The following is a 21,710-nucleotide window of genomic DNA, read 5'->3' on the forward strand; positions in this document are numbered from 1 at the left end:
GCCCTCTGAAGAAAGCTTCACAACACCCTTTCCAGAAGGCCGAACACATGAAGCAGCACTGCCTGGGGAAGGCAGAGGCTCCGGTCCCACGGGGGAGCAGTGTGGCCATCCTGCATTTGGAGGAGGCACGGCTAAGCAATGCTGGCACAGGGCAGCCAGGATGGCTCTGCTCCAGAGCCCAGCAAGAGCAACACAGACAGCACTGCTCCATAGAACTGCCTGTTTACTTTATCTTGACAGGGCGCATCTGCGATAAACATTTCTCACTACAACATACACTCATGCTTATATAACAGTTCTTGGAAGTTGCTGCTTGGAAAAATCTTTTCCCAGGACTAAAAATGAGTTACAAAAGAAAAATCCAGCTTCTCAAGTATCAGATAACTAATGTCTGCATTTCACAGGGAATTTGGTATTTAAAAGCCTTCTCTTCCTGAGAAGAAATAGGCCTGATAACAGCACTGCTTCACCAATGCCCACTGCTGCAACAAGCTTTTTTGGGGCTGTTGGTAGGAAGCTGCCTCAGTCACCATTTGGTTTGCATGGCTTGAGGACTCACTTTCAGACATATCCTTCTTTTTCACTTCCCTGTTCTGAGTTGTCATTCCTCTTTAGATCTGTTATCTGCTTAGGTTGTTAAAAATCCAGCAATTTAAATTAAATCTCCTCTTCCGACCAAAACAAATTTCATAAGCAGTAACGAGGTTAGTAGGATCAAACAATAACAACTTAGAATCTGTTTTTGTTGTTTTTCACCCAAATGGGTCTATTTTTGACACTTGGATTTTCTCCAGCACACACAACTCCTTGTCGTGTGACGTAACTTTCAGTGGCACAGCACTGTTTCCCCTCACAGCCCCCACAGTGCCACACATGACTCACTCCCCACTCTTTCAACCATAGCTCTGGTGTTCCTTATTCTCTGTATTGTGCCCAAGCTCTTCCTGAAATGAGCAGTTATAGGAACAGCATCAGATGCTGCCCTAAGCTGCTCCCTCAGGAAGCAGGACAGGACAGGCACACACCCGAGACGGGGACTGCTGTGTTCTGCAGGACACCCCCCAGAGAAGGTGGTCCAGTGGAAGTACGACAGCAAAGCAGACCCAAGGAAGCAAGGAGGACACAGTGAACACCAGTGAAAGCTTTCACTGACGCAGTTGGGCAGTATGCTGTATAACTGATAGCACGGCCTGAAGCACAGGCTGCTGTGGAAGGAATGTTTCTGGAGATGTGCTTGAGGCTCCAGATCACCATCTGCACAAGGCTCACAGCACGGCATGCACTGTGTGCATTGCTTCTGAGGTTACTCTGGCAACCACCTCTACCATGACTTCCTACCAGTGCAGCTTCCTAAGCCTCTTAGAAAAGCAAAGTGAAATTCCCTAACGTTCTGAAGATGTCTTTGTACTGACACACCAGAGCTGCCTCAAGCAAGCCTAATGGTGCGACCACTGCAGCCCCTGGGCTTCCCGAGACTCACAGCAGCCCCGGCACCACATCCTGTGCCACGAGCACCAGGACACTTCACCCCAAGCTACAGCCATCAGAGCACAGCCATATCCCAGCTGAATTGGAGACACATCCTTGTAAGGCCTCCCAAGGCTATTCTACAGTGATGCTGAGGCACCGAGCAGCCAGCATGGCAATGCTGGGCAGAAAATGTTTGCTGGCACGCTTTGATAGCTTAAAACATGCATTCCTAAATCCTGCAGTGCCTTCGTAATCAGCACGAGTTCTAGGGGGATTATTCTAGAAAAATATTTATCTTGTTCATTCCACTTCAGTCTGTTCACAGCAACTGGATGTAAATACACACGGTCTATGCGGTTTTGTGTTCGGTTGGGTTGGAAGGCATTGACAATGAGGCACAGTCCTCTAACAAGATTAGGGTATATTGCATATGTGTGGCAACGGTCTGGTGCAGTAAAGTACATTCAGAAAAAATCAGATCTCAGCCTGTCAGCCCCACTCCTCTTCCCAAGGGCAGCAGAGTTACCAGCCCAGCTTTAACTTCGGCCAGCAGCCTCCAGCATGAGGACCGCCTGCCCACCACCACAGCCACCCCTCTGCAACCAGCTGAGCTCCAACATGTCAGTTTTCTCCCATTTCTGGCTATGAAAACACATTCTCTGGTTCTGATGTAGAAGCTCATCAGTAGGACTATAAAAGCAGTTTCCTTTCATAGGCACTGAGCTCACACCAAACCTCCAAATTATTTTCTTAATAAAAAAAAAAAAAAAATGACAAGACCAGGAGGTGGGAGCTTTGGAGTCCAGGGGAAGAAAAAGACTTATATGGCTCAGGGTGAAATACATTATCTGCTGTTCTTCAGCCACCAAAAGCATGTGATATACAGGAGTCTTTCTGGAGACCATGCTCACCACCTTCTGACCCTTTGGAATTAACAGCTGCGTCTGCAGATCCTTATATATTAAAACTGGCTGGCATTTTGGAAAAATATCCATGTTTGCATAATAAAGTGACCCTTCAGTCTGCCCTGATGTCTGCAATCATTCCGATGGGATGAAACTGCACACAGAGCTGAGGCTTCCTGCCCGCCCTGTAAGCACTTAATCCTCTGCCCCTGAACAAATGATTGCTTCTCTCTGAAGCACACAAAAAAATTATGTGTGCCGTAACATTTAATCCATCAGAGTGGCAGCCTGCACTTCGAAACCACATTTCTCTCCTTCCTCTGGGACCTCACACACTCATGCAGAGCTGCACACTTCAGTCTTTTACTGAAGGCCGAACTTCTTTGGTAGCTTTAATGTAAACATTCTGGCAAGCTTCAACCAAGAATAACCAAGAAGTACAGCCATGGCATTAAGTGATCCTACAATGACGTACTTCATAACCCAACATACAGCACAAAGAAGTCATCTCCAAAGCTGTTCACCCTTGGTTTCTGTTACTTGTCAGCATACGATCACGTTTTAGAAGAATTTCACACTAACAGCTGCGCAGCTTCAACTGCCCTCCGCACCATCAGCCCTGCACAGCTTCAGGGAAACCAACCAGAATCCACACGTCCCATTTGCCAACTGGGGTTTCTGAGTGCACTCAGCCTACTCAGCACTGCCTTCCTTTTCCAGTATTTGCTGCCTACTTGTGATCTTCAGAGAGGAAGGCCAACGACATTTCACTTCTGCTTCCCTTGCAAGCAGTTCTCTGCTTCTACTGTTCTACTTCTAACAATAAACAAAGTGAAAAAATGATACAAGTAAAGCTGAAGTAAGAGGGAGAATCACAAACAGGCTGGAAACAGGATGGCTCCTTAAAGCCACTGGAACAGCTCTGAACATCTAGCATGAGAAGGTCCTTTTTAAGGGTTGCCTTTAAGCTTTTCCTCCCTTATCTCAGTGCATTAAACCCACGCACAAGATTGTGTTCTTCACTCATTATGAAAGGCAAACACTGCCACCAAACATTTCCTTTTGGGTAATAAAGTCAGGCTGCCCGTCCAGATTCCCCCTCAGCTTACTTCAAAATACTTAGGGTTCAACTACCCAGAAATATTTGGCAAAGCATAGGACAGAACCCGTGGCTTTGCAAGAACTAAGCGACAACATAGGATTGCAATCTAAAAAAATACAGATCTGTATCCTTCTATGAAGAACAAAATTGAGACTCCATTCAAAGGCAGGCTGCATTTAACAACATTTTCATACTCTTGTTCCGAGGATTCAAAGCAATGTACGTAAGCAGAGCCAAACAAGAATAACCTGCAATCAAAACCCAAGTATACAAAAGAATGCTAACAAAACTGTCCTAGAATTCACCTCACACTGGAGATCAGTGCCAGTTGATGCCAGATCAGCATCAGTGCCACAGAGGCCTGCACGCTCACATCTTTGTGTACCGAGAACATTTCATCCACATGCTTTCACGAAAAGCCAGCTCCTGTCCCACTGACAAATGAACCTCCTGACAGGTAACTCCATCCATAATTAGAGACGGCAACTGTGTCACCCTACTGTCCTTACTGCTTCAGCATGTGCAGGACTGGCATTTCATTCAGGCAATTCCTGCATGCAGCTTCACAGTCCCACAGCCTGTCCTCGATACCACTGCAGCGATTTCATGGACACCTGCACTCCTACCTGCACAAAGCCAGGAGTTAACAGTCTACCCAGCACAGAAATCAGAAGGTTTCTCCATTCAGGATTCTTCCTTGGAAGAGTAGGACTCAGCCCCGCTGCAGCGGCTTTCCACTTCTGTGCATCAGTTATCAGCATGTTAGGGCAGCTGGCAGGGAAGATGGCACTGCGCTGCTGAGATGGTGGCCAGCTGTGATGTTTCCAGGAAGCCTCCGGTTGGTAAAGAGAATCAGAATATCAGGAACTGGAAAGGACCTTGAATGATCTTGTCCAATCCTCCTGCCAGAGCAGGAACACCTCAACCAGGTCACGCAGGAAAACATCCAGAACGTCTCCAGAGGAGACCCCACAACCTGATTAAATTAAACTTTAAGCATAGCAGACCAACCCCCTGCAGCAAGATATTTAATAGGCAGCAACTTTGAGAGATAAGAAATAACTTCACGGACTGATTAAGACATTGTAGAGCACAGAATCTGAGTTTGTGGATTTTATGACTCCATAAAGGGAATTCTTCAGGCAAAGCATGGAGAATTAATTTACAATAAAAGGACAACAGATTCCCACGACTTAAGGCTTCCAGAGCTCCTTTCATTGAAAGAGAAAAGACAGTATGCAGCTATGTACAGAACTCAACATAACTATTTCCCAACATTCACTTGCTTATTACCTAAAGGAGTGCATCCCAGAGAAAACTAAGCTTTTCTCCCTTTATACATCAAATTAAAGAGTAAGCACAATGCATTTCTCCCCGTGACCACAGCAGTGACACTGCTCAGACAAGCAGCTCAGGCTGAGGAAAAGAGCCCTGCAGATGCTGCTGTACACATCACCACGTACTGGTAATGTGTACATGGGGAAAAAAAAAAACAACTCTTATGTTCTTGCAAACAGAAGAGTAACACTGATGTGTCTGTGGACGTTCTGCAATGGAAGAGCCATTCCCAAGAAACCAGGTCCTCTGGCAGAGGGAATCCCAATTCCGTGCCACATAACTAAGCTTTTACTCAACACAGTGCACAGTTGCCTGTGCTGCACGTGGAAAACCTAAAGGTAGTTTGAGGCCTTTTGTGATTGCCTTTCAAAATCCCTTCTCCTGGCAGACTTTTCTTCCCCCTCTGCAAGGATTTGATCTAGACAGAAATAGAGGATTGCTTACTTCAGTTTTAGGTTTAGATGAGGAAGCTATCGGAAAAAGCTCGCTGTGAGTCACAATGTGAAAATTGTCCCTGGTCCCAAAAGGGATATTGAGGCTGCTGCTACTGGGAAAGAAGAAAATAAAAATTTAAAAACAAGAAAGAAGAAAAACAAAGAAAAGTCTCTACAGAATTAACTACAAAGTCTGCCTCAGAGGGCCGCAGGCTCATAAAGCTCTTCTATCCCACTCCTCATTTCCCAGCCCCAAAAATACACGACAATAGGACAGAGGGAAAGAGATGAATAACTGTCTGCATGCCTTCTTGGAAGGATCTGAGAAGCCTGCTGTGCTCGGTCCTTAGCTGGTGCAGAACATCCTCCAGAGGAGGACAAGCAGGGCAGTACTCACCCCACCGCCCCGCAGCAAGGCTTCCTGCCCCAGCAGTGCAGCTCAGGACGGCTTGGGGCTGCCCAGACCCTGCAGCTCAGAGCAGCCCCACAGCTCAGGCAATCCTGGCTCCTGGCAGCAAAGCCCTACAGCCCAACATGCACCAGAGCACAGGCTGGGAGCTGCAGAGCTTCCCAATGCTGCACCTGGGCTGGCCTTCACAAAACTGACAGCCTGGTCTACCACCAAGCTTGCACAACACACAGGACCTGCGTCACAGGACCGCAGACACAGGTGTAAAGATGGAAGAGCCTGCACTGCCACTCAGCTGTCCTGCTCAGCACAGGAAGCCAGGCTCCAACCCAGGACACGTGCAATACCTCTCAGGTTCCATTTCTGCTTTCTGAGCAATTAAAGCAAATCTGAACTTTCCTGAAACACACATTGGTTAAAGCAAGGTAACATCCCACGATTATCAAAAGAAATTGCTTTCTCCTGGGCCCCACCTGGAAGCCTGGCACTCACAGGACACAGCTTCGCACCGCCCCCAGGGCTGCCAAAGCAGCCGAGCCCCAGGGCTTCCACCCACTGCTCACAGCCCACTGGGCTCCTTCCAGCTTAAGCAGAAGGGAGCAGCTGACCTTGAGGACAAAAGAGTCACATCCATCACACGGGCAGCAAGAACAGAGCAAAGGCCCACGCAGCTGCTCTTCTACACACCACAGGTCACTCAGCAGCCACGCAGACAGAAAGCTCTGCTGCAGGGCTGTCACCCAGACTGCGTGACTCGGAGCAGGGCTAAAGCCTGCAACCCTGGCACTCACCACTTCTCCCTCAAACCCTCCCTGCAAACTCAGGTCAGCACGCCCCGGCTGTGTGCACGATGGGCGCAGCGAAGCAGCAGCACTGCACAACTTCTGCAAGCATAGAAGGAGAGTCCGCCAGGGCAATGTGTATGCGAGGGGGCCCTGGGTAGTGCACTGTAAAACAGATTAAGTCATCTGCTAAACATCTGTTAACACTGCTGTACGCCACTTACAAATTTTACTTTAACATAAATAGCAATATTTTTCCACATTCCTAATAAGAGATTATACTAGCTTCTTGTTTACCAAATATTTCAATGGGTTTTGTGCTTGGTTTCAATGCCTCTCAGTAAACGTATGGGAAGAATAGGAAGGGAGGAAAGCAAACAGGCAGACAGGTGATTAAGGTTAAAAGAAAAAAAAAACAAACCACAAAACAAGAGAAAACTGCAGAAAGCAGAAAGAAAACGGCCACAAAGCAGAGATTTATCACCTGTCCCAAGAATAAATCTCTGGGTCTCAGAGCACGCCCAGAGCAAACGTGATGCAACTCTGTGAACTCCAGTGCAGAACACTCCCATTAACAGAACAGAAGCCATCGGGGCAGCCAGCCTTACAGAAGAGGTCACGGCCAGGCCTGGGAACAGCTTAAGAAAAGAAAACACCCTAAACTTCAGCTCACTGCTTTGCTAAATGCACAAATGTGTCTCTTTTGAACCCAGCTCAAAGCTGATCTCTGCGGAAGGACGCCTGAGTGCACTAAAATAGCACTGCCCAGCTGCAGCACTGACATTTGGAGCACAGCAGGCAGAGCAGCAAGGCACCGGGAGCAGCTCCTCAGCTCTGCACTGCGAAGCTCACACCGACGGCCGAGGACATCGAGGGAGGAACACACCAATGAGCACGGCAGGGCAGCGCAGGAGGCTTCGCTGTGAGCAGTAAGTAGCAACCTGCTGCCATTAATGCTGTACTTATGGAGCTTCATGTGATGAGGTGATCGCAAAGGCTGTGTTCTGTACTTATATTTAACTGCTGAAAAGCTGAAAAATATTCCCCAGTGAAAGATGCTTTTGTGACAGATTTCTGTGCTTGATCAACACTCCTCAACTTTTTTGTTAAACTTCTAAACAAGTTGTGTTTTTTTTTTAAATTGGCAATGGAAAATCATCGAGGTGTAATACAAACCAGAACAAATAAATCCCTTAAAACACAATGGAACTGTAAATAAATGCAAGAGATGAAGGCAGCCCCTGTCAGTGCAGGGCACTGCAGCAAGCGGAGCTGCTGTGTGTGGGGAGGGACTGCGGGGCACCACTGAAGGAAGCGGCCACGTATCTCCTCAGCAACTGCTTCTATTTTTATTGAGCTGGTGTCTTTGGCCATAATAATAAAGCAGTACCTGTGAAATCTGAGGAAAACATCCCCACACCAGGTGAAATCCAAAGAGATCAGCAGCCCGTGGCAGGGGGTTGAAACTAGACGATCATTATGGTCCTTTTCAACCCAGACCATTCTATGATTCTGTTGTGAACCCAGAGCTTCTTCTGGAGCAGAATCACTGGGGCAAACCAGGCTTCTTTGTGTATGAGCAAAGCTGGAATGGGAAGTTTTAGAACCAGCACTCATTGATTCCTTTGCTAAACTACTCTGTTGGTCCTTAAACTAACATACTGATCCCTGCTGCTAAGCACACCAGCCTGTATCACCAGGCAGTAATGCAGGCGCTGATCTTTCAGTGCTAAAAGATTGAAGAGACAAAAGCAGAATGAAAATTTCAACTTCTTGTTAGGAAAATGAGGCTGTCAGATTTCACACAGCACAGCAAAGCGACCCTCAGACAAGAAGAAATGAAGCAGTTCCTGGTTCCACCTTTGAGGAGTCCTTGCTCTGCAACCAAAGGAGCTCACGCTGCCTCCAGAAAGCTTGCTATTGTAACGGCAAAGCAAACGGGCTTATCTACAACTGCTCCTCACACCCACTGGCTCTCCTCACAGGCTTTGTCCTTCAGAACATCAGAAATTAACCACAAACGCCAAGAAAGCATCACACACAATCCAACCGCCTGCTCCAGTTTTGGTCAGGAGAACCTGCAGGTGCTGCAGGCACCACGCAGTGCCCACAGGGCACCACTCCCCCCGCGCTGCAAAGGGCTGCAGGCAGACACAGCACCCCAGGAGCACTGCCCATGGCAGGGAGATCCCTGCGTGCCTGCACTGCTGTCAGTGATGCTGAGCAGGACAGTGGCAGCAGGGCGGCTGCGCAGGGCTGGTGTGAGATGCTCATGGGAGGGAATGGTGGGCAGCGCCCAGAGCAGACAGGTCCAGGCCTTGGCACGTGATCTGAAAAGAGCCCCAAGGGCTTTCTGAGCTGGAGGTGGTCCAGGCCCAGCATTTGGCTTCATTTATCCCACGCTCAGGAAGTAAAGAGCTTGTAAGGAAAACTGAACACCATGACAAAATACCTCCACCAATAACTGACTCTTACCTCCTCACTAGAATATTCCAAATCTTGCTTCTATTGGACCAAAAAGGGAGAAGCACAGCTACAATGGACAGAGTTGGATGCCTGCTCTCCCCATGCTGAGCTCAGCGCTGGACAGACCCACTCTGCCCCACACCAGCCTGCAGAGGTCCCAAAAGCGAGGAAGGCACTGAGACCATCTGAAAGCCACTGCCATGCTCAGGAGAGCCCCTTTCTTTGAGCCAAGTCCAAGCATACCACACAGGTTGCTATCTCTATTAGTTGCTTACTACCTTTTGCTACAGGAGCACCACTGAAGTTTCTCTGCCACTCTGTGCCCAGCATTGCACTGAGCACACGGCCAGGCTCTGCTCCAAGGGCCACACGCAGACCCTGCTGCAGAGCACACCTCCATCAGGGCTCTTCTATCAGCCTTCTCTCAAAACATCAGAGAGAAGCTTGGCATGTTCTTCCTCACTGATAAATGCCATTTAGCAGTTCAGAAAAGAGTTCTGGAGAAAATGACCACCATCAATCTTCTCTGACCCAGCAGCTGCATTGCATGTCTATCAAACAGCAGCATTAATTTCCATAAATAGCTGAAAATGTTCACTTAATACTGCAGAATACACTCAAGACAACAAAAACCCACTCCAGTATGAGCGAGTGCCTGTCAGAGAGAGCTGGATGCCTGACCAGGTGAGAAAAAGCACAGGTAACTTTTACCAGGAACACCAACAACGTGACGTGAGCAGCAGAGCCACAAGCCTCGAGCTGCGTGCATACAGTGATGGTCCAGGACAAACACAGCTGCTCCCACCATAGCTCTGCTCCGGAGCAATGCCGAGGGCCTGCTGACAGATTGCACAGGGCAGCACCGTGATGACAGCTCTAACCACCATGCTTCCTGCCCAGCAGATCGCTCTGCTGGAGGACAGGCCCTGCGCTAACGATGGAAGGCTCTCGAGGCCCTTAGCACCTGCACTAAAAGCACCCAGCAGTTCGATGCAGAAAGGTAAGGGCATGCCACAGGTGTGGAAAGGTTTAGTGTCTGTCTTGGACTTTGGCCTCTTTCTCAGGCACAGACAGCTGGTAAATCTGCTGCCATCAGAAGCGATATCTTCATGTCTAGTCTCCTCCTCTAGGGACAGTAGACAAAGCTACAACAGTCACATCTCTGAGCACTGACCACATACTTGTGAAATAATCCTTTGTAGTATGTTATGTTAGCATGAGAACTACTTTGCAGACTTCCCAAGCCATTTAGTACCTGCTGCTGCCAGGCCCAAGAACCAAACCTTCCACATACGTTACTTAGCAAACCCAGCAGGCAAGGAACAACTCTCAAGCACACAACGTGGGGAGAGAAGGTCCTGCTCAGACAGCCTTGCAGGACAGACAGGACACACAGCAGACAGCAGTGGGAAGAGAACAGCTTTCAGACGGTAGGTTACCGCTCTAAATAAGAATGCCATTTAATGAGAATTAAGAATGCCATCTGGTGGTGCTCCCCCCCGAATGAGGATACACGGGAGAAGCAGAGATCCTCCTCCTAGCAGTATCACCCCAAACCTCACCTCTTATTAACTCACAATCCTAGCACAGCCACTCACCACACCAACTTCAGCCTTGAAAAATTCAGCCAAACAGAAACAAGTGCCTTGACTTGAGAAAAGCCTGAAAATAAGAGAGCAGGCCAGCCTGTGGGAAGACAAGAGGCAGAGATGAACTGCAGCTCTGGGTACATTACAGGCTCATTATTCCACTTATCAAAGCAAGTTCCAAAACAGCCACAAAGTTTGTCAGCCTTTATAACCTCCTCCAGAGATACAAAGAAAACAACACACCAAGGGAAACTTTTACCTATGTGAAATAAAGTTTCCATTTCCAGTTACTGCTAGGTTGAATTGGGGTTCTACCTGCTACACAGAGGCAGCAGCTATTGGCTCTCAATTGCAGCAGTAAGGAAATGATTCATCTTCCAGCAAACAGGATGTTTCTCTCCCCCTACTCTGCAGCACACGTTTTCCAGTTGCCCAGGTTTTCATGTGCCCACGAAGCAGCAATATGTACCTGTCTGTTCAGGCTTCCCTACAGCGGGTAATTTACCCTGCCAAAGAGAAGCAGACAGTAGATGTGATTTCTTGGAGCCTCCCTGGGGATCCTCCAAAATTTGAGCCTGAATGACTTGGGAGGGCACTCTCACTTCTAACTCATGCTAATATAGACACAACATGGTATGCTGTGTTACTAAAAGCTTAGAGCAAACTGTGCTAGCTGCACAGAGGGCTCTCCCTCAAGAAAGGATCAGAAAATACTATTAGTATTTTAGCAGCTATTAGTTATTCCCAGGCTTGACTAATAAAGCATGTTTGCAGTGACCATATTCAAAACACTTTTACAAGGAACTTTTATATCTGTCATCTGTTTCCAGGTAAGTCAGTGCTAAAATACACACGAGTTGTTCAGGGTTAATGAGGTGCATTTGCAGTCACTGAACACTGTGGATTCTCAGCATGTAGGCTCAACTAAAAAACACAGGACAGGATTTGAGCAAAACAGATGGACCCAAATCTAGAAGGAATGACAGAAGCCCAAAACAGCAGCATGCTCCTGAATACCAGCACTGAGATGGCACCACCTGGAAAGCATTTACTGTGCTGGAAACAATAACGTGGTTTCTGAGAAGTACGCCAAGTTTACTTTGAAATAAGATTAGAAATCCTACACTGATTAGTAGAAAGCACAGTTGTGTGTTAACTTACTGAGATAATATTTCTTCTGCTTCTAGGATCAAAGACATTGTAAGATGTTCAATTCCAGCACAAACTCCTCGGGAAGCAGCTGCAGTAACAGCACAGTGATAACAAAGACGGTCATTCCCCTGATCTACTGCCTGATTTTCGTGGTAGGGCTGCTGCTGAATGGCGTGGCAGCATGGATCTTCCTGTGCATCTCCAGCGAGAAGAGTTTTATCGTCTATCTCAAAAACATCGTCGTCGCAGATCTCCTGATGAGTTTGACGTTTCCTTTCAAAATCCTGGCCGATTCGGAAATCGCACCTCCCCAGCTCAACACATTTGTGTGCAGGTACTCTGCTGTTGTTTTCTATGCAAACATGTATATCGGAATAACGTTTTTTGGCCTCATCGGTTTTGACAGGTACTACAAAATCGTGAAGCCTTTATTCACCTCCTTTGTCCACACGGCTCACTACAGTAAGGTTATCTCTGTCATCATATGGCTATTGATTATGTTTATAACGCTTCCAAATATGATTTTAACTAACGAAATCCCTAAAGCAAATTATTCCAGAACATGCATCGGTCTTAAAAGCGAACTTGGCAAACAGTGGCACAAGGTGTCCAGTTATATTTGTACAGGGACTTTCTGGATTGTTTTCCTCCTACTCATCATTTTTTACACTTCAATCTCAAAAAAAATATACAGCTCCTACAAGAAGTTCAGACGGAACTCAGAGTTCACTAAGAGGAAAACCAGCCGTAATATATTCACCATCATGTTCGTGTTTGTCCTCTGCTTTGTGCCGTACCACTTCTGCCGGATCCCGTACACCCTGAGCCAGACCAGCTCACGGTTCGACTGCCGCTCGCAGAGAGCTCTGTTCCACGCCAAGGAGTTCACTCTGCTGTTATCTGCTGCCAATGTGTGCCTCGACCCCATTATTTATTTTTTCCTCTGCCAACCTTTTAGAGAAAGGCTGTATCAAAAACTGCACCTCAAGCTGAAAACGTCAGGTGAGGCTGAAATCACCAAATCGAGGAGATCAAACACGCTTCAGGAAAGTGTGAACATTCTGTAAGTTCAGGTCTGTAGAATAACGCAGGCTTGAAAGTTGCCCCAGAACGCAAACACTGACACTGCAGAAAGAAACTGAACAGGTGATGACCAGCAATAAACCGAAAAAGGTTTCAAGCACAAAATACCGAGCAATGTTTCTCTATATAAAAAGTCTACTGCATGCTGTCAGTGTATTTACTACGTGGTATTTCAGCTGACTATGACTGCAGTGAGGTGCACTGTGACCTATCTGGATCTCAGAAAAGAGTAACTGGAACAAAACATTCTGGAGTGCCAGGCCACAGTTCTGAAAGAATTATCCCAGCCTTGAAGTGCCCTGATTCCTCATGAAGCCAGGCAGGACATCTGAGGAGCAGCAGGGCAGCCCAACAGATCATCCCAGCTCAACCGGAGCAGATGCCCTGAGGCAACACGATCAGCTCAGCTGGGCCCCCTGCCTCAGCCTCTGCCACGGAGAGCTCTCTGTGCATTCACCAACTCAGATAGCAAAGCCGTTGATGAAGTGCTCAAACACTTTAATGACCTGCCAAAGAAAAGGCAGCTCTGTGCATGTGTTGTGTATATATACACACACATATATATACACATAATGTGTATTTATATATATAGGCAGTTGTGTGTGTGTATATATATGTATACATGAGGGAGTGATCAAATCCTCAAAGATTTGCACAAAGCCTGAAAAACAAACAAACAAAAAAAACAACCAACTGGTGCAACTTACAAAAATATTTTGACTTTCTTAAGCAAATTGTTCTACAAGTTTAGGGAATTAGACAACATGACTATTTGTCATCCTAAGGCATCAAGGAGTCAGAGAACTTCTAAGATATAATGTTCAATATAAGAAAACGTATAAAGAGGGACCCTTCCACAAGCTGGTAAGCACTGTGCCGTTCTGTTCAGGGCTTTTTCACAAAGCATGGCATACACCAAACTCACGCACACCCTCTCTGCTGCAGGAGGTAGGAACAGTTCAGGAGCAGTGCAGGAACGGGAAGGTCATACACTGAAATCCAGAAGGAATGGTTTTCCTGTGCTTTTGGCACTATGGTAAAACACATAACTATGCACAGAAGTAACAGCTGAAACACCAACCTTCCACATGCAACTGTAATCTTCTGTTAGTGATATTTTTCAGTGCAACCTTTTTTTTTTTTTTTTTCCTCCCAATCATCATAAAGGGAAACTGTACCAATGCATTAAGTATCCACAAAAGCTTTCCAGAAATGACTATGGAAGCTCTCATTTTGCATAACAAAGAAGTTACAGGAACAGAAATAACACCTATTACCCTTCTGCCACTGTATGTTACTTTAACCCAAACAGGTAGCGTCTCAGGGTGAATACTTTGTTTAAATACACTGTCTTTGTAAGTTTTCCAAGGCTGTGGGCCACTTGGTCTGACATCACCAACCTGCAGTAACAGTACATCACCATCCTTGACCACGAACTCCCTGACTCGCAACAAAGCTTTGCAGGCTCTTCCTTTCAAGCAAGAGAAATAATTTGAAAGGGAAGGGAATCTTTGGATTTGTAGGTGACTTCTTATAATTGATGGTAAAAACATTTGGTTCCTTATATGAGATGGATTTTATTTGCCTACATAAACCTAAGTGATTGCATATGTCAAAATACAGCGGCACACAGTGATGAAATCCATGTCTGCAATTCACATTTCTATAACTTTTTTTTTTTTATTACTTTGCAAGCTTTGGGGGGAAAAAAACCCAAAAACTATTTCTACTGAAGAATTGTCTCCGTATCCTACCAGTTTACCAACACTACAATGACAAAAATCTACACACAGCACCTCAGATGAAAGCATGCTGATGCCATACATTGTTTCCAGAGCAACACTGAATTCCGAGCTTCTGATGAGTTTCAATTAAAAAACAAAAAACAACTCCCTCCAGTAACTTCACTGCTCAGGAAACATTTTGAGACCACTGACCCTACAGCAATCCAGTACTCGGGGAGCCACAAGTCTCAAGGAACTCCATTATCCAGCCAAGCTTCTGCTCCACATTGCCAATCTTGCTCTGCTGTATAAACCAGGACGGAAAGGCACACTGATAAGTTAATTCTGTGACATTTTTCCCAGCACACCATGTCTCAGGTAACCCTGGCAAGCAATTCAGACACCCAAGTCCTGTAGTCCCACTAGGAACCAGCTCTTGCCCTGCCTGCATACTTCCCTAAAATTGTTGCAGTGAAATTTATGGGTAACCGAGGCTAAATCAGGTTCCCATTTGAGGGGTTATGCTTAGCAAATGGAAATCCTTCCTCCAAGCACTATTTAAGGAGAAAAAGTTCATTACACAACATTCTCAACATACAAAAAATCCCATGTGGGCTGAAACCAGCAATGTGGCTCCTAGAGGTTAACTGTGCAAGAAGCCATCTCCAGTAATGATTGATCTCTACTGCAAACAACAAGAACATCTCACCCAAGGGGAGTCTGATGCCACTTGTTGGTACACAGCAGACCTTGTAGTCACAGCCAGCAGATGCAGCAAGGGCTACACGTTGCAGCTGCCAGCTGCAAGCCATGGCACAGCAGGGCAGGCCTGGCGCTCCTGACAGAAGGCTCCGAGGGGCCCAGGGAGCTGCTGGCTGCTGCACTGCCCGCATGGTGCACCTCGCTCTGCCAGCTGAGCTCTCCCAGCACACCCAGGCCCTGCTGAGCTCACACCACATCACAGCCAACAGCTCGGGACCCCTCAGAAGGGGCCAGCGATGCACACACTGCTGGGCACATCAGCTCTCCCTGTGCGCGTAAATAGAAATGCCAGCAACTCTTCATCACAAAGAGCTATTTCTGCACAGAACTCGTAACAACAACCCTTGTGCCAAGTACACCTACATTTTTCACTTACAATGCAGACCTATTATAGTGGGATAAAACCTTTTAATCTGTTAACGAAAGCCACAGAAATCTTTAAAAGCAGACGGTGGATTTGTTTGCACGTGTTTGGGCACAGAGCGCGTGAGTGGGGCTCAGGGCGCAGATCACTCCCCAGGGATGCACTCAGTGCTCACCTCACGGCCCCGCACAGGAAGAGAGGGAAAATCCCTCAGGACTGATTTGCATCATCTGCTCACCACCGTGCCTCGGAACGGCTCCAACTGCTTCTCTGAGTCGAAAAGCTGAGAGAAAACTGACTCTTTGAGAGGGTTGTCTGCCTATCATCACGCAAATGACAGAAAATCACAAAAAAGCCAGTGCTTCCCCTGTATTGTGCCCAGCTGCAAGTTCTGCAGTCAGCACACACTGATTTATACATCTGCAGGCACACCAAGCTCGCTGAAGACATCAGAAGAGAGATGAACCCAAACCCTCAGCAGCACAGATCCAGGCCCGGCCCAGCCTCACAAGCATGGAATACCAACACAGGTCCCGCTGGACCCTGCCCTGAGGAGCGCACTGTGCACGAGCCCATGGCAGCCCGCAGAGAGGCAGAAAGCACAGGCAGCTCCCCAGGGGCCAGCCCCAGATGGGCCAAAGGCATCCCTCAGTGCAGCGTCCCCAAGCCCAGAGCCAGGAATGGGCCGAGGGCTGTCACAGGGCACAGTGTGCGCAGACCCTCACCACTGCCCTCACACTGCACCTCTGCCACAGAGCCCCACAGCTCCAGAGCACACCAGCCCGCTCCCACCCACGGCAGCTCACAGCCCTTCCCTCCCTCCGGCCTCTCTCCATCCCAGTCTGCACAACGAAGCTGGCCTGTATGGGAGATGCACAGAAAACAGACCAAACTCTGCATTTCAAGTTAAAAAGTGGTACCGTGCAGCTTAGCCTTGCACGATGAGCACAACAGCATAACATCAGCCCACATCTGCTCAAAGCTGACCAAAGGAGCACTCCAGATTAAGAAGCTTTGCAAACATCTCAACAAATATGGTCTGAACTTTCAGCCTATGACTAAATCTAAAACCAGACATTCTTAACTTGGTTTTTCACATGGCTCTGCTGCACAGTATGTAAATTCCTGAGGATTCTCAAGTACCAGGGCACTAACAAGACAGGTTTCAGTGCCAATATTTTAGTAGTGCCTGGCAAACCTCTAAAGGTTTTAACTCCTAATAGAAGTACCTCCCCCTCCAGGTCACACGGTGCTCCCCCAGCTGCCCCCTCTGGGCTCCCCATCCCCGTGCATCCCCTGCCTGCACTGTAGGAAGGGAACAACCACAGCACCAGAGGGCAGCTCCACGGGGGCTCACATCCTGCTGTCACTTCTCCAGGTAACTTTCATGTGCCTCGGTTGCTTGAACGCTGGTTTTAATTGCGTCAGCCAGAGCATTTAAAAACCACAGACAAGTTAAAAAAAAAAACAGCAGAGACAGCAAGGGGAAAACATTAACCTGCTCTTGCACCATGAGAAAACATGCTGAGAGACACCGAATGCTAACAGACTGCTGCTCCGGATCCTCCCAGGGCCCTAAGACAGGTATGTGCTTGTCAGTCCTTGTCTGCTTCCCTCTGCCTACACCTAGGTAAACCCAGGGCTTGAAGTCCAGCCGTGCAGAGTGCAGGCACAGCAGGCCCAGGAGCCCAGCAGGGCAGCTGTCAGCAGCACCCAGCACAGCGCACACATCGGAGCCAGGCAGCGCTGCCTGTGCAGGGGGACGCCAGCCCTGAGCCTGGGCTGGGCAGCACTGCCTGTGCCCAAACCCACTGCGAAAGGGTACATCTTCAAGACAGCAGAGGCCAACTAGAAAGGCAATGCCTTTGTAGGCATTTTAAACCACTCCACAAGTATCTGCAGTCAATTGTATTTACTGAAACACAAATTACGTTCATCTGGATATGTGATTTACAGCAGAAAGCAAGTGTGAAAATGCAGCACTTCACTTGTGCATTAGACAATCAGAATAATGTAGTGCTATGAAAACTGATGCAGATTTAGGCTATTTGAGGTGCCCTTCATCCCAAGGAACTCTGGTGTACCTCCTGTGTAGCTGACACTGTGCTGCAGTCCGTCAGCGTAGCAAACAAAAAAGTGTGGTTGCTGAGTAGCAGATTTAGTTAAAATAGCACAATTTCTACTTTCCTTCCCTCTAATTTCTAGTGAAGCCTAAAAACAAAGCAAACAAAGTTATTTGATAGCAGCTTTTTCCAAAACATGCCTTTTTTTAAAAGGCTTGATTTAAATCTGCAATTCCTTTATCCTCTGCTCAGGTGAAAGAGACAGCAAAAATGTAGAACTGAGAACTGCCCGGCCATCCAGCCAACGCATTGCACGTTGGCTTGACAGGGCACTAACCTCAAACTTCTAATATACTTTCCTAAAGCGAGATTGCTACAACATTACCCTTCATTTTTAAACGCAGCTTCACCTGCCCTGAAGCTGCAAAGTTTCACAACACCGTCTTTAACCAGACGCTTAACCTGAAGCAGTTTCATAGCTTTTGTGGGTTTGCTTTTTTTTCCTGAGCCTTGCATGCAACCTGAAAGACTGCTCTTGTGGAAACACTGCTGAGAAGAAGTCTATATGCTTCCAAGAACAAATCCTATGCATTCCCAAACATTTCTGACAGGAGAAAAAAGTTCTCTCAAACATTTGTGAAGCAGGATGAGAAAAACGCATATTTTGTCCTGGCTGCATCTTCTCATGAAATCACACACACAAAACTCTCAGAGAACAATGAACATTGCTCAGAAAAGCTGATGTCTTCTCGGCTGTTTCTCGTAGGTTCTCGATCTCTCCAGCCAGCAAAGCACACAAGAAGCTCACAATGCCAAACAACGCTTCACAATGCTACATCAAAACAGAACTGGAACCTTTCACCTATTTTTACTACTTGATCTTTCTTACGGGTTTCCTGGGGAGCTGTTTTGCGCTGTGGGCATTCACACGAAAAGGTCAGAAGCAGAAGTGTATGAGCATCTACTTAACCAACCTCCTCACTGCAGACTTCTTGCTGACTTTGGCGTTGCCAGTAAAGATAACAGTTGACCTAGGAGTTGCGCCCTGGAAACTGCAGATATTCCACTGCCAAGTGACAGCCTGTCTCATCTACCTGAACATGTATTTATCAATTATATTCCTGGGATTTGTAAGCATGGATCGTTACCTTCAGCTCATGCACAGCTCTAAGATCTATCGCATTCAAGAGCCTGGATTTGCCAAGGTTTTGTCTGCAGTCGTATGGACAATGGTTCTCCTTATAACAGTGCCTAACATGGCTATTCCAATAAAAACCATTGAAGAAAGACCTAACGCAAGGTGCATCGATCTCAAAACAAAATTTGGGAGAGACTGGCACGTGTTTACTAACTTTGTGTGCACAGCAATATTCCTGAATTTTTCAGCCCTGATACTCATTTCCAATTTCCTCGTTGTCAGACAGCTCTACCAAAACAAATACAGCGAGAGCTACCCCAATGTGAAGAAAGCCCTGGTGAGCATACTGCTGCTAACAGCAGCCTACCTGCTGTGCTTCCTTCCCTACCACGTCGTTCGCATCCCTTACACCCTGAGCCAGAGTGACACCATAACCAGCTGCTCTCTGAAGCAAACTCTCTTTCAAGCGAAAGAATCTACCTTGCTCTTTGCAGTATCAAACCTCTGTTTTGACCCAATTCTGTATTATCGTCTTTCCAGTGTATTCAGACTGAAAGTTAATGAGGCTTTTGTAGCACCCAAACAGGCAAAGGCTTCCACAGATGAAGAGGCACAGCACCAAAGCGAGCAGCGGGTGCAAATGTACTGATTCTAAAGTACCCAGAAGGGATGTGCAAACACATAACCTGAACAGCCGTTGTGCAACTGGAAACAGCTGCTACCACCACCATTACCACTGGATGGATGAGAAGACTCACATCACCACACCAAACCAGCAAAGCACTCGGTGTCGCTTTCTGGAAATACTGCAGCTATCAGTGCCAACCTATGAACAGTCAGCAATAATGTGTAGTAAAGTTCGTTGAGACACACCCAAATATACATTCCTAGTATTTATGGTAAATACTTTGGGCTCTCCCTAAGTAAAATATTGTATTCTTAACAGATTGAAGAGCTTGGTGGAATGAAGTAAAGACTTGTTTCCAAATAGCAGCTCACGGCCTGCAAAGCTTCTCACAGACACAATTAACCCAAAGGCATTTTAAAGGGCATTACTTAATCTAGAACGCAGTGTTAAGCTGCACTGATTAACAAACTATTGCATCTGCTCACATCTCACCCGTAATTCCCATAAATAAACCTTCTGTTCTTGTCAAGTTCCACTGCCCTCCTGTGATGCTACTGCACTGAACTTAAAAACCAGCAACATGTGAGTACAGAAGATTCAAGGCAACTGTAAAATGAGAATAAAGAGTAAGCAGAAATACTCACTGTGTGGTCTTTGCTTGTATTTATAAAAATTTATAAAGCAGTAACTAAAAGCATTTATGTACATATGTATACACACACACTATTATTTTTATTTATTTTTAACAAGCACTTCCACAAATAACGTATTTATAGAATAGATGATAATCACAGTGAAAAAACAATTTGCTCAGGCAAAGTCAAACTGCCAGGATTAACTCCATCTGACCAAAACTTCGGCAGAAATAACTAACTTACATGGTTCAAGACATAAATCAGACTTCAAGCAAGCACTCAAAACCGGCCTGAAAAGAAACAGCTGATTCAATATTCTCATAAAAACAAATCACCTGTAGCAACCCAAAATTAAAGCAAGGAAGACAGGAGGCCAGGAGGAATCACATCACACACCAGCTGACACCTCCTGTATTGGTAGGATTCAACACTGCTTAACAATTATCATTGTTGTTTCTAAACAAAACCAGAACAGTTTGAGCAGACACTCCACTTCCTGCCCGCTCAGCCTGCGGCCCTCTGCCCAGCACTGCAGCAAACATGCAGTGTCGTTACGTAAATAAATATCTAAAAATCAGCCAAACGAGGATTTGGGATCTGGAACGCTACTCACGGAGTTCTCTGCAGTTCCCATGAGGACCCAGGCCAACAGAGTAACAGAAGCAGCCCAAAAGCCATACTACAAACAAGAGGAAGTGGGAGGAAGGAAATAGCACCATTCCATCCATCACACTTCAGATATTTCAGTATTCATCCGTTAGTCCAACTACTAGATCAGATTTTCTATTTAGCAAACTTCCATCAAACCCTGGAATGTGGCATTGGCAATGTAGTACCATCTCCCTTCTCTGCTAGGTTAGCATAAATCACTACTGCTCAGGCACTTCTCCAGGAGCACGTTTTCCTTTGGTAAGATGAAGCTCCTGCACGTTGCACATCCTGCAGCACACAGCGGGCACACGCAGCAGGAGCAGCCTCACGAGAGCTGATTGGGAGCCCTCGAATGAAGCTGGCTCTGCTCCCTGCACATAATGAACACTTCTTCCTTCAAGTGCTTTTATTTGCCATCACAACAGCCAACGCTGCTCTGTGCCCAACCAGAATTCACTCACCAGAGGTATGGGGAAATGCGTCGCGTATTGCAGATGACGAAGGAGGTCGTAGTTGGATGGAAAAATCACTTCTCTGAGCCCTTCCCTCTTGACTGACTTCTCACTGGCAACCGAAATTCTTCTGTCTAAAGAAGAGTTCATGTTCTCACAGGACTCCCCAGGCATCGGAGAAAAAATCTAAGTCATGTAAAACAAATGTTTGAGATAAGTAACCTCTAACTTTTTAAATTCAACAATTCCAAAGACCAGATTATTTATAAGCATCTGAGCTTTTTTCAGAGATAGACAAAACAAGGGCAACGGTAGTCTGTGCTGAAATGTAAGCAGCTACATATACAAGTTATATTTCTACGTGAATCTCATTGTTATCAGACAGGTTTTAAACTAGAAGTGTTCCATGAGGGAAGAAATAACCAAAACATTACAGTTCAGAGCAATTTCTACACATAAACAGTTGGGATACAGAAATCGCAATGAGAAAATCCAGAGGAGCACAGAACGTTCCTGGTGACAACAGAAGGCAGCAAACACAAGCACCAAAGGCATGCAGAAAG

General features: G+C 46.6%; 3 protein-coding genes across 21 annotated transcripts in view; 2 read left to right on the forward strand and 1 right to left on the reverse strand.

Annotated features, from left to right (window-relative positions):
• Nucleotides 1-21,710, reverse strand: part of MED12L (mediator complex subunit 12L) — a 101,920-nt gene that overhangs the window by 55,268 nt on the left and 24,942 nt on the right. For all 15 annotated transcript variants that reach the window (XM_052687478.1, XM_052687476.1, XM_052687468.1 and 12 more), the window contains one exon: nucleotides 21,157-21,333. In XM_052687478.1, the coding sequence (XP_052543438.1) occupies nucleotides 21,157-21,333 (177 nt within the window). The remainder of the gene's footprint in view (nucleotides 1-21,156; nucleotides 21,334-21,710) is intronic.
• P2RY14 (purinergic receptor P2Y14) lies at nucleotides 6,885-13,419 on the forward strand. 3 transcript variants are annotated; one of them, XM_052687489.1, is made up of 3 exons: nucleotides 6,885-7,369; nucleotides 8,962-9,906; nucleotides 11,683-13,419. In XM_052687489.1, exon 3 carries the CDS (start codon nucleotides 11,701-11,703, stop codon nucleotides 12,712-12,714), a length of 1,014 nt encoding a protein of 337 aa, XP_052543449.1. In that variant the 5' UTR covers nucleotides 6,885-7,369; nucleotides 8,962-9,906; nucleotides 11,683-11,700; the 3' UTR covers nucleotides 12,715-13,419. The 3 variants fall into 3 exon arrangements, with proteins under 3 accessions (XP_052543449.1, XP_052543450.1, XP_052543448.1); XM_052687490.1 differs by having other exon boundaries at nucleotides 9,517-9,906; XM_052687488.1 differs by lacking the exon at nucleotides 8,962-9,906 and having other exon boundaries at nucleotides 6,889-7,369.
• GPR171 (G protein-coupled receptor 171) lies at nucleotides 14,666-20,048 on the forward strand. 3 transcript variants are annotated; one of them, XM_052687492.1, is made up of 2 exons: nucleotides 14,666-17,164; nucleotides 17,896-20,048. In XM_052687492.1, the coding sequence occupies exon 2, from the start codon at nucleotides 18,453-18,455 to the stop codon at nucleotides 19,428-19,430; it is 978 nt and encodes a 325-aa protein (XP_052543452.1). In that variant the 5' UTR covers nucleotides 14,666-17,164; nucleotides 17,896-18,452; the 3' UTR covers nucleotides 19,431-20,048. The 3 variants fall into 3 exon arrangements, with proteins under 3 accessions (XP_052543452.1, XP_052543453.1, XP_052543451.1); XM_052687493.1 differs by having other exon boundaries at nucleotides 18,172-20,048; XM_052687491.1 differs by having other exon boundaries at nucleotides 18,410-20,048.

Source organism: Tympanuchus pallidicinctus, unplaced genomic scaffold (genome assembly GCF_026119805.1).
Source record: "Tympanuchus pallidicinctus isolate F22 unplaced genomic scaffold, pur_lepc_1.0 scaffold22, whole genome shotgun sequence".
In the NCBI taxonomy this organism is placed as follows: domain Eukaryota; kingdom Metazoa; phylum Chordata; class Aves; order Galliformes; family Phasianidae; genus Tympanuchus; species Tympanuchus pallidicinctus.